At 42.7% G+C, this 12,830-nt stretch overlaps 2 protein-coding genes across 8 annotated transcripts in view; one reads left to right on the top strand and one right to left on the bottom strand.

The window, feature by feature from the left end:
* The window catches only part of LOC108277799 (cGMP-dependent 3',5'-cyclic phosphodiesterase), a 298,719-nt gene extending 294,526 nt beyond the window's left edge, over positions 1-4,193 (top strand). For 5 of the 6 annotated variants that reach the window (XM_053679207.1, XM_053679210.1, XM_053679211.1 and 2 more), the window contains one exon: positions 34-4,193. In XM_053679207.1, coding sequence (XP_053535182.1) covers positions 34-268 — 235 coding nt within the window. In that variant the 3' untranslated portion in view covers positions 269-4,193. The remainder of the gene's footprint in view (positions 1-33) is intronic. The other variant, XR_008395158.1, reaches the window with a different exon arrangement.
* cep57 (centrosomal protein 57) lies at positions 3,402-11,520 on the bottom strand. Of its 2 annotated transcripts, none has more exons than XM_017490725.3 (10): positions 11,299-11,520; positions 10,820-11,015; positions 9,860-10,030; positions 8,780-8,901; positions 8,452-8,622; positions 8,270-8,368; positions 7,953-8,033; positions 7,131-7,372; positions 6,826-6,970; positions 3,402-5,726 (listed from the first exon to the last, which is right to left on the bottom strand). In XM_017490725.3, the coding sequence occupies exons 1-10, from the start codon at positions 11,335-11,337 to the stop codon at positions 5,571-5,573; spliced, it is 1,422 nt and encodes a 473-aa protein (XP_017346214.1). In that variant the 5' UTR covers positions 11,338-11,520; the 3' UTR covers positions 3,402-5,570. The 2 variants fall into 2 exon arrangements, with proteins under 2 accessions (XP_017346214.1, XP_017346215.1); XM_017490726.3 differs by having other exon boundaries at positions 10,820-10,958; positions 11,299-11,519.
* Between the last annotated feature and the right edge of the window lie 1,310 nt (positions 11,521-12,830).

Here is a 12,830-nt window from a genome sequence, read left to right as displayed (position 1 = left end):
GTCTGTGCTTGCCCCGCCCCCTGTGTCTGATAGGCTGCTGCATGAGATTTTCCCTCGTGCATCAGAACTCTACGAACGCGTGGCAGCGAATCGCGAGCAGTGGACCAAAGTTTCACACAAGTTCACCATCCGCGGTTTACCCAGCAACAACTCGCTGGACTTCCTGGATGAGGAGTACGAGCTGATGCAGGCGCAGGGGGCGTTCGGGGACGACGGTCACCGCATGAATGGCTGCCTGGACGACGAGTGCAGCAAGACGGACCAATGAACTCCTCAAAGTGCAACGTTTTCACTCTGAAACAGGTAGACGTTACGCCATTGTGTCATCTCCGAGAGGACGGCGTCGTAGACGGAACAAACCGGGGTGTGGTTGGACGACAGTCGAGACACTGGAGTTCCGTGGGCGGAGCTGATATGCTGCAGATAATGATGTCATTTCCTGCCATTTGAACCATTTGCGCAAGCAGAACATTTCACTTGTGGTGGGGCCGGGGGCGGAGCCTCGTGTTTTTGTGTCGAATATTTCAGATATGTTCTTTAATTATTTACTTAACGTTTTGATAGCTGAACAAAGCCTGAGTGTTTGATTTTATATATATTTTCTGTCCTGCTGTAAACATTATAAACGCCATCCAGATGTATAGAAGTGACGTTTAGTTGATGAAACAGTTTACGGGAAATGTTTCTTTGAGTAAGCATCGCTGTAGAAATGTCGTCATCGCCAGCTAGATCTTTCATTTCACACGCAGAATGAGTGAACAGGGATTTTTATTTTACTGTAAAGACAATCAAACCGTTACAAGTCCTGTACATCCCTTTTCCCATCCTCATAAGTGCGACTGCCCATGACGAGAGAACACTCGAGATGAGGTAAGACTGTATTGAACGTCATCAACACACACGTTAGTAAAACATCCGTGTTAGTACCTTAAAGCTGATTGTCATGACATTTATCCCAGATGTTCAAATCTTCTTCCTAATAGGCTGCTGAAACTTTGCCCTCAGTCCCTCATCCTGTCACATGACTCAGCCTCAGTTCAGGTAAGCCCAAAAAAAAAAAAAAAAAATCTGCGCTCATTTCCCAGACCGAAATTCCCCCCACAAGCTCCTGTTGGAACGGAGTGCATTATGGCTGCGTTCATGAGATGAGAAATTTAACTATTTAATGTTTATCATCATAATAGATCCAAAGACTGCGAGTTTAACTGTGTCCGGCGAATTTAAGGCCACTTCAGTACAAATCTCCTGACTTCTGAGAATGTCGTACCAGCGGCGTTCCCACTTCTTTTTGTAAGAACATTTTAAGGGCTACAGCGCCCTCTGAGGCACGTGAAGAGGTTTATTTCTCAGGCGGAAAACAGAATTATGTATAAATATGGATTTGCCTTATCACGTATATGTGTTGCCTTTTTGAGTAGAGTTAAACTAATATATATACACACACGCACACACACACACACAGTTTTAAAGCTATACAGCTCAGCGTGTGCAGGCATGTTAACACGGGTGTGAAAGTCAAACCCAAGGCTAAATCCGACTCTGCTAGTATGCTAGCTGGTGTAAAGTAAATCTCTAATCCAATCGGTGTAAACTAACTAATTATTAATGTTCCCTATAAATAATGTTCGAAATATATAGGGCTAATTTCATTTCTTCATACTTGAGTTCATTTTCAGCGAGCCCTTTATCCCAGTCAGGGTCACCGTGGATCCCAGATTAATGGATTCATTCCAGATGTTTTCACAAGGGCTATACAGATGGGACTAGTTTTATATGGGAAGGCTGGGTGATGTAATAATTACCAGAGCTTCTCTGTGATTTTAATCCCGTGTGAACTGGTCATGTCAGCTATTTTTCCGGACTTTCTTCCCGGACTGTGCAGGGAAGGTTACGGTGTCTTTTACCTGCTATAAAAACCCCTGTAAAGATAAACCCAGGTTAATCTAATCCCGTGCGAACTGACCGATACACAGATTCAGGTATGACTTGATTGATTGGGTTTGGATAAACAACCATCTTACTCTCATTTATTAACAAAGACTGATTAAAAATAAATCAAAATGAATTCAGTCTAAAAAGCAGCTTAAAAATATGTGGGGAAAAAAGAAAAGAAACATCTTCGACATAATGTAAAAAAAAAAATAATAATAATGAAATAAAAAAGAATGAAATCTTTTTTGATTGTCCAGATAATTTAGTTGCAGAAAATCATGAGAATAAAAACAACGCCAGGGTGCCGAGACTTTCTCTCCTGCGCTAACATGTCCGCCGCCTCAGCTTTCCACGCGTGACGTACTACTGAAAGCCAGTCGTATAAACGAATTTCCGTACACGAGCCAAATTTCTTACAACATGAAAAGAAATCTGTATAAAGAGGTAACGGTGAGTTTTATGAGATCCAGCTCGTTCTGTTAAACGCGACATCAACACTGACTTGAATTTCTATTCCTCCATGCTGTAGTTTAATATGATCACAGCTTCAGCTCTCATGTGCAATATGTCGTTCCTGTAACGTGTAAATAACCACGTGTGCTTTTTAAATGATTCCTTTTTACAACATACTGAACATATTTTCTGGTATTTCTTCGTATCTGAAGGTGGAAATGATTTTGTTTCCCTTTTCTGTTTGTTTGTTTTTTGCTTCTTTTTTTGTCCCCCTCACTAACAGATGAACGTTTCTCTCGTGCCGTCCCCGTCACTTTGGAAAAAACGTGACGAACGTTCCTGTAAATATGAACTTAAAGAAATGTTTCTCTATTCTATGTAATTACCAGATGTTTAAAAAAGCGAGTTATTTTATCTATTTAAAACGGAGCGTCTGTGACGACGGTATTGGTGGTCTTTCTTAGATTTAGTGGCCTTCCTAAACATTTCTGCATCATTCAGATTTCAAATATTAAAAAAAGGTCTAAAACATGAAATTTATATTAGAAGTGTAACGTTTCGGCTGCTCACGATGAAAAAACCAAACAAAGCAATTTTAAAAATGATACGAGACTAGCTTCACCTTTAGCATGGGTTTAAAAATAAATCGATGGTTTGATCAAGATTTCAGCTCCAGTTAGTCCCAATAAATGAAGAAGAATAATTAAAAGGATAACAGTGAAGAGGTAAGCGATGTTGTGGGATTACGGTGGCGCTGGTGGTTCTGTTTGATCTCTATTCTGTACTGACGTGTTGGTTTTGCTGGTCGTGGCCTCGAGTGAACACTGTGTACATAATGTACAGCTTGGACTGTGTCTTTAAAAACACATTTCCTGTTTCTGGAATGGAGAAAAGGCCAGTTACATCCGAAATATATGAATATAAAAAAAACTGCAGTGAATTTTTATTCAAATAAATTTCCTAAAACGGCTCAAATGTGTTTTTATTCAAATTCTATAAAGTAGTGGAAAAAGCGATTAAGCCAAAAATAAATACTTTTATTTAAAATGTTTAAGGCATAAAATACTCTGAAAAACAAACACGCCTCAAGCCTCAAACAGCAGGAAGTTTAAAATAAACAAAAACAAAACAAACACACAAACATCCTTACAACTTCATCAGGAATGGTTTTTTTTTTTTTGAGGAATGTTTAGATTAAGTTTAAGATTGAAGGACAAACAAACTTCACTTCAAACCTGCTCAACTTTTCAGTAAAAAGTATTTCAGATGTTGGTCCTACAGATGTTTTCTTACAATGCACCATCTTCTAATTTAAAAAGTCATTAAAACAGAAGTATAACAATATCAGAAGATCTGTCCTAAACACAGAGCAGATACCCCAAGTTAACGCATCACTCTTACAGCAGGGTCTGTACTGATCCTGTACACAGGGGTGCCACAGCCGCTAACCCAGCCGCTAACCCGCTAACACCAACATCCGAGTAGGCCGAGAGAAACAAAATGGAAATGAATTAGGTGTTGTACCTCAGCACGGGACGGCTCCACGCTAAACAGCATAAATTCTCAGATGTATTTAGCTTGAACTGATATTTAATCACAGTCTGCACCGATGTTTCTATTTATGAAGTGTTAAAGCTTACTTGATAAACTTCTAACAAAATCAGCATTTTATCATAACGGATAGCGTTGGCGTAACATCGAGGCCAAAGGTCTGTAAAACATGTACCTGAGTAATTACTCAAGTTTTATTTCTTTGCCTTCAAAGTCCTTCTTGATTTCTATTGGCTCACCGGACCGGAGTAGGTGGGTTTACAGGTCAGAGTTCCCTTCGGTGCGGTCCCGATGCAGAAGCACACGTGTTTTCACGTGTCTCCTGTATCGCAGGGTCAAAGACCGTAAATGTTGGCACCCCTGGGTAGGGAATGTAACGGTCATTTCTGTGCTCAAACTCTGTGTGGAGATTTAATCGTAATTCTCTTTCACTATAAGGATAATACTGAACATTACTTTGATTTAATCATCCAATCCAACCTGCATTCTCGTCTCGGGTTTACACATGATGTATTTTTAACGTGGTTACAGGTGAACCCTGAATCTGTTCTTCATCAACACACACACGCAGTACAGATTTACTCTCATTAAAACTCCCTTACAGTATGATCTGGAGTAGGTTAATCATTTTATCTGTAAAAACCACGTATACAGTTTGACTCTGTTACACACTAACAGTGTCTTTACTCGGCTGATACGAGTTCCAGGAGAAATCCAGCTTAAGGCCTGTGTGCCACAAAAAAACATCTTAAATTCATAAAGACTCAGGGAAAAAAAGCACAATTTTTGTGGTAAAGAAAGAAAGAAACGATGCACTGTAATGATTAAACAACGTTCTGACTGCTGGAGAGTAGCGCGGGTTAACTCAGTACAATTTATATATATATATATATATATACACATAAAAAGTTTATTAGCTGCTAAACCAATATTCACATTAAATTACAACCCTGCTTCTTAAAGATGTCTGATTTTTTCTTTTATTACAGTGGTGGAAATTCGCTGTGTTTTCCCTATGAATAATTAAAAATATAATAGAAATGGTTTCTCTGCGTGGAAAATCCAGAAACTGAAAAAAAAAAAAAAAAAATTCTTTCTTGAATAAACAGCTTAATATTTGATGATGTTCTGCGTCCGGACATCTGGGAACATGTGCTGCATTGCTCTAATTATTAACTTTTTTCATTTATTTAAGAGAACACTAAAATTCTGAGGTACAGAAAAAAGTTCTGACCCTTATAACGTCCAGGTATGACATGGTTTATTACCAGCACCTGAGATTGACCCGGTTACGATTACGCAGTTCTCTTATATTACGATCTTTATTGATTTCTTTAAAATCTGTGGAGTTTTACAGTTTAATAATGCAGCGTGTTCCACAAGTCCAGCATCACAGGCTTAATAATAATGAAAGATTTTGTGCTGCTGTTTGTAATTCTTCCTCCTCTCATGTTTATCTTGTGGTACACTCTGTACTAGTGTGTATGACAAAAACCATTTTACAAAACAGTTCCTGAGCGTGAACCCAGATTTCCGGATGATTAGACCTTCCCTGTGTGGATCAGGACCACTGACCTGAACTTGTTTCTCCTCCTGATTCCTGGTGAGGTGTGTGTGAAGTGTGTGTGTGAGTGTCAGTACTCCCAGCAGTGTTGGTCCATGCGCAGTGAGGTCTGCAGTGTGCGCATGTCCTTGAGCAGACGCAGACTGTCCTTACTGCGCTCTCCTGGTCTGGACGTGACCTTCAGCTGACCTTCACGCTGACGAGACCGCTTCTTTAACTTCTCCACCTGTCAGACACGCAAACACAGGGTCCGCTAACACACACGATCCCACACTGACGCGCCGCTCGGATACTCCGCCGTCGGAAATACCACTCCCGATTTCCTTTCCAAAACTTTTACTAACGTTCTTCGTATTTGAGAAATAAGCCTGAGCAAATCCCACCACTGATTAAGGATTTCTGACTTAGGAAAATTTTCATTTTTCCACGTACGCAATTTTCTTTACAATCTCAGAATCCACAACAGGAACCTTTTATTTTTTTTAAGAACACGTAGCCAATTTTACATCCAGTTACATCTCTGCTGACCAGGAACTAGTAGGAAGAGCTGTGAAGCAGCACTGAAGACTGCTGATTGGCCGATTGCAAGCGTGGAGCTGGAAACCGCCACAGGAGGGTGTAATGGGTGATGTGTGCGAAAGCAGGAAATAAAGTCCTGATGCGAATCATTGTCACAGTCAAGTGTCTCGTTTATGTGAAGTGTGTGACATAAAATAACTCTGAAGTACACTATAATCAATCTTCCCACTTAACAACGACTGCACTATTGGCTTTAGAATTTGCGGTTACTATTTCTGCACAACGTAACGAGCCCTTCAGCAGAGTAAACGTTCATGTCTTGGGCGATATGAAATGCCACCGCGTCAGTCATTTCTCTCTCACGGGGATGCTCCTGTCGTACGGAACGACGCTGGGAAACATGAACCGGTTCCAGATCTCTGAAGTGAAATGTCCACCTGTCTCTGTTACGAGGGGGTTTCCCGTTGTATTGGTTTAAAAGTTTAAATAGCATTTAAGGATTTTTTTTATTATTATTGATTAAAAAGCTTTATTGGTATGTAAACATGTACAATCAGGATTAGAAAGTTTTGAAAATGGAATTAAAACATTAACTGGAACTAACTGTGAATGTCGCCCAGCGCTACATGTAAACTAGCTATTGATGTGATTGATTTAAAAATGTTATTCCTGGACAGAAATGAGACGGGTTGCTCGATGCAGAGACCGGCTCCGTCTCAGAGAGAAGCGTGTCGGTTTCAAATGAAATGTGTTATTGTTGTGACGAGTGATGGCGGTGTGGTGTAGAGAGTGAGGATGAAGCTGACCTGAGCCTGATGTCGTCGCACTTTAGCGATCTGTTCTCCTTTTCCCTCCATCTTCTTCACCAGGTTCTCTATCTCTCGTTCCAAATCCTGCCTCAGTCTGTCAGAACGACATGCCTGGACCTGCTTCCCCAACTCCTGGTGCTCGCTTTCACGCACACGCACACACACACACACACAAAACACTGTTACAAGCATGCACATATGCACTGAAATATTTAAATAAATTTGCATAAACACCCCTGAAACTAAGTCTTGAACTCTGTAGTAAGTTAAGATGAGAATGAAACTGAAAAGCGTAAACTCACAAGCTGATGTGTGCGAACTCGTCCTGTAGCGCCTGCAGCAGCTCTGAAAGCTCCTCACTACAGGATGAGGAGGAGGAAGAGAGGGAGGAGCTACGGCATGATCGATACTCTGAAGCCTCTTTCCCATTGGTCAGGGGCGTGGCTCGCAGCACACGCTCGTTACACAGGTGATGGTTGTGTTGCTTCAGGAGGTGGAGGACATGCTGCACGTTAGCACGGACAGAGTGACTCGTCCCTGTGGACTACAGGGAGAGAGACCGTGACAGGGTGAGAAAGAGAAAGAGACCGTGACAGGGTGAGAGAGAGAGAGAGAAAGAGAGAGAGACCGTGCTAGGGCGAGAGAGAGAGACTGTACTAGGGTGAGAGAGAGAGAGAGAGAGAGAGAGAGAGAGCGAGAGACCGTGCTAGGGCGAGAGAGAGAGAGAGAGACAGTGACAGGGTGAGAGAGAGAGAAAGAGAGAGAGACCGTGACAGGGAGAGAGAGAGAGAGAGAGAGAGACAGTGACAGGGCGAGAGATAGAGACAGCAATACAGACAGACGGCATAAAAGAGAGAGAAACAGCAAGACAGAGAGTTTATAATGAATAAAGTTTATAAGTGAACTGTTATTATTGTTCTTATTGTTACAGTGAATAAAGTACAAGTGTTTATAACGGAACTAAACACAGGTATAACTGAAGGTTCTGGTTTATTAGAAAATGGTGAGAGAGAGAAATTTGGGAAGATTTTACACCTCACACAGGACAAATATGTCTGGATTAAACTGGTGCGACTATAGTCTAGGGGTGTGTGTGTGTGTGTGTGTGTGTGTTGTAAGCATACCGTTCCAGCCACAAACGGCACGTCCCCCAGACTCAGTCTGTAGTGTGGCTGTGTGTGAGAATCTCTCTGCTGCAAAGGTTTCTGGGAAAGAGGAAGTGAAACAACAGTGACATCATTTCGAGTTATAGAACTGAATAAGTCTACCAAATTCCAGGAGCAGTACAGTACAGTCATGGGCAGATCCCACCCCCACCCCACCCACCCCGCCCACTCCACCCAACACACCCCCAAACACCATTCATGTAATGCCTGAGCTTCCTAATGCTCCGAACATCAGCCTTAAAGCAGCACTGATGAAGATTTTCTGAGGTCATCACCTTGGGTGTGAGTTTTTTCTTTGTGCTCTTGGAGGAGTGATGTGGGCGGGTCGACACGGACTCGATCAGAACACGATTGGCCTCGAGGCCTGTCTGTAACTGAAGAGCAGCCAATCAGATGAAAGCAACAGAGCTGGACAGATGGAATTATGTGTGGAGAGACAGCAGTAGAGGAGTAAAACCTGAGCAGCTTTATCCTGTATGAGTTTCCTGTGATGTTCCTCCTCCTGCAGTTTACACTCCAGCTCTCGGATTTTGGCCTCAGCGTTGATCTGAGTGTGTGTCAGTCTCCTGTACTCCTGCTCCAACTTCTCCAACTTCTCACACACATCCCTCGAGCCGCGCACACGCTCCTGTGAACAGTGACAAACTCACACGATGCTCATAGACATACACACGCACGCACGCACGCACACACATACATACACACACACACACACACACACACACACACACACACACACACACACACACACACAGACTCTTTAGAGTCTGTGTGTCACACTCCACCTGGTGTTTGAGGACGGCTGTTCGGTCAGACTCTGTGCTCCGCACCGTCCTCTTCATCAAGTCCAGCTGCTTCTCTAACAGAGTGCATTTAGCCTCAGCTGCTGCTAACTGAGAGGTCAACTCTACACACACACACACAGAAATGCAAAGAGACAAGACCAGAAAATAGAAATGTAATGATTACCTGATGATAGATTTTTGCTTTTTTCTTAAATGCCTGCTCCACCCTGACCACACCCACCCCAACAACACTCATCCCAACCACACTGACCAGACTCATCCCGACCACACCGACCACTCCCACCACACTCATCCCGACCACGCTCATCCCGACCAAACCCACCACACTCATCCCGACCACACCCACCACACTCATCCCGACCACACCCACCACACTCATCTGGACCACACCCACCACACTCACCCTGATCACAACCACCACACTCATCCTGACCACACTCATCCCAACCACACCCACCACACTCATCCCGACCACACCCACCCTGACCACACACACCACACTTACCACACTCACTCTGACCACACCCACCACACTCACCCTGACCACACTCATCCCAACCACACAGACCACACCCACCACACTCATCCCGACCACACCCACCATACTCATCCTGACCACACCCACCACAGTCATCCCGACCACACCCACCACAGTCATCCTGACCACACTCATCCCAACCACACAGACCACACCCACCACACTCATCCCGACCACACCCACCCTGACCACACACACCACTTACCACACTCACCCTGACCACACCCACCACACTCACCCTGACCACACTCATCCTAACCACACAGACCACACCCACCACACTCATCCCGACCACACCCACCATACTCATCCCGACCACACCCACCCTGACCACACACACCATACTCATCCCGACCACACCCACCACTCATCTCGACCACACCCACCCTGACCACACCCACCACACTCATCCTGACCACACACACGCCCTGTGTTCACTGTGTGTACTCTATGTGTGATATATAGATCAGTAAATAAGTAGATCCTTAAATATGGAGATCAGTAGGTCTTCAGGGTCCTACCCTGTTTCCTGGGTCTGTGAGAGTCCCTGTTCTCGTGTGGTTCTCTCTCTGGAATGTTCCTTGTGCGAGGGTTCTCCCCCGAGAGCTTCCTCAGGTTCCGCTCTGCTCGTAATCGCTCCAATTCCAACCTGTGCATCTTCTCCTGTAGGTTCTGCAGAGCGGAGAGGATCGCTACACACACACACACACACACACACACTATTATATTGCTTTAAATTACATTATATTGTATTATATATAATTTAATCAAATTTAAAGTAATAAATAATATTACTAAATATATTTCATTCCATTTATACACAGTACTGTGCAAAAGTTTTGGCCACCTTATTTTTTAGTACAAACTTTGTTATAGATTTTTATTTGATGACTTCTACATTATGGAGTCAGTACAAAAACCTTTTAGATTCCCAAACATTAGTTTTCCAGCACAAAATAAAAATGTTACAGAAAAATGTGTGCCCGTCAGTAAAGAAAGCAGCGCATTACATAAGAGACACTTTTCACACAACAAACACAATGAAGGCTGCTGCGGCATATTCAATAACACTCACAGCTCACTTCATCATGAACCTGCGCACACACACACACACACACACACACTGTACCGGAGACTATTAAAAAATAAACTGTTTACTGCTCTTTACAGTATATACAACATACCTTATAACACAACGTCACTCTGTATAAAATCATTATAGCTATAAAAATATTAATATACTATTGTTTTGCTATATTACTACATATACTATATATATATATATATATATATATATATATATATATACACACACATACAATATTAAACATATACAATATTCCAGTAACTATATTAATAATCGGTTTTTATATTTCTTCTATTATATGACAATGTTATCTTTTTAAGAATATATGATTCAATATAATATTGTATTGTGTATACTGTGTGTGTGTGTGTGTGTGTTTGTGTGTGTGTGTTACCTGCACTGCTGCTCTCAGGAAAGGCTTTAACAGGTTTTGCAGAGTGGTGTGTGTTGTGGTGTGTGTTGATGAACGGACGCTCAGTGGGATACTCAGTGTAGGACGCCAAAGACACACAGTCCAACAGCTGACTCATCTCCTGCACACACACACACACACACTCTTTCCTTTGTCTCAGGTAAGGTAAGGTAAGACTCTGCAGGTGAAAGAATCTAGTGTTTACATGAACGTTTTATCCAGTGTTCAGAATAGAGTAGTAATAAATATTTCTATAATAAAAGTTATTTGATATTATTATATAAAAGTTCGTTATGTCATTATAAAAATAAAAGCACTTGTTCACATCAGCTCTTCGACCCGTTCAGAAGTTATCCTGATTGTATACAGGTGAGAAGAGTGACCGCTTTATTTATTTAATTCTACATGGTGAAGGTAAACAGACTGCTAGCAACATGCTAACAGTTTCCACAGTTCATTACCTTCTCCAGCAGAACCGCTGGTGCTCCAGCTCTCTCCATTACACACACACTACTGCAGCGGGTTTTATTTTATTTATATATACATACATATATGTATATGTATGTATATACATGTTAGGAAGGAAATAAACTCACTGACTCCGCTATACAAACAAATATTAGCGCGTAAATGACACACTGTGACGCCGAGAACAACCAAACCCACGCCCAGCCTTTTCAAAATAAAAGTCTTTAGCGCGGCTGTGGGCTGATGGCCGAGTTTACACTGATCAGCCATGACATTAAAACCACTGACGGAGACCTGGGAGGAACGATCAGGAACGGATCACGTGTAACGGCGTTGCGTAATCACGACACAAATAACTGGTAACTGTTATTCGTTACAGTTACGTCAAAAAAAAAAGAAAAAAGTTCAGATTACAGGTACATTTTGAAAGTAAAAAAAAAAGGAAATACTATGAGGATTCATTTTTGATTCATTTAAAAGCAAATAAACGAATCTTTTGACAGAACACAATATGGACAGCTGTGTAATTATAGTTCTGGTTCTCTCTTACCAGTCGGGACTCACGTGAGCCACCTCCTGCTGCACGCGCAAATAAATGAAGTTGATTTGCTAGAAATGAACACAAATGAATCTCTGACATGCTTTTGTTAGGGTGACCACACGTCCTCTCTTTCAGACCTTAAAAAAGCTGGCCGGGGTTTCTAAATGTGAGAAAATGTCCGGGATTTGGCTATGGCTTCATTATGATCACCTTGCTTCGTGTTACACTTCGTGTTATATTCAAATGTGTAAATGATGGCAGAAGGTTCACTCGTGGCATCTGATATTTTATTTTATTCCATGGACATTCAAAAGAATGTAGCTGCAGAGCGGTCAGAGTGTCCATGCTGACCCCCTGTACACCTCCGAAATCTCCTACAATGGATACGCGAGCATCAGAACTGGACCATGGAGGTGGCCTGGTCTGATGAGTCACGTTTTCTTTTACACCATGGCCAGGTGCGCCGCTTACCTGGGGAAGAGATGGCACCAGGATGCACTATGGGAAGAAGGTGAGCTGGTGGAGGCAGTGTGACGCTCTGGACAATGTTCTGCTGGGAGACCTTGGGTCCTGTGTTCATGTGGATGTTACTGTGACACGTACCACCTACCTAAACACCGTTACAGAACAAGTACACCCCTTCATGGTAACGGTGTTCCCTAATGTCAGCGTCCTCTCTCAGCAGGATAACGCTCCCTGACACACTGCGATGATTGTTCAGGAACGCTTTGAGGAACATGACAAAGAGTTCAGGGTGTCGACTCGACCTCCAAATTCCCCAGATCTCAATCCGATCCAGCGTCCGTGGGACGTTCTGGACAAACGAGTCCGATCCATGGAGGCCCGATCTCACAACTTACAGCACTTAAAGGATCTGCTGCTAACGTCTTGCTGCCAGAAACCACAGCACACCTTCAGAGGTCTTGTGGAGTCCAGGCCTCGACGAATCAGAGCTGTTCTGCTGGCGCAAGGAGAGGAGGACCT

The sequence above is a fragment of the Ictalurus punctatus genome, unplaced genomic scaffold (assembly GCF_001660625.3).
Source record: "Ictalurus punctatus breed USDA103 unplaced genomic scaffold, Coco_2.0 Super-Scaffold_100071, whole genome shotgun sequence".
NCBI classification, from domain to species: Eukaryota; Metazoa; Chordata; class Actinopteri; order Siluriformes; family Ictaluridae; genus Ictalurus; species Ictalurus punctatus.
This window is presented reverse-complemented; position numbering and strand designations above follow the sequence as displayed.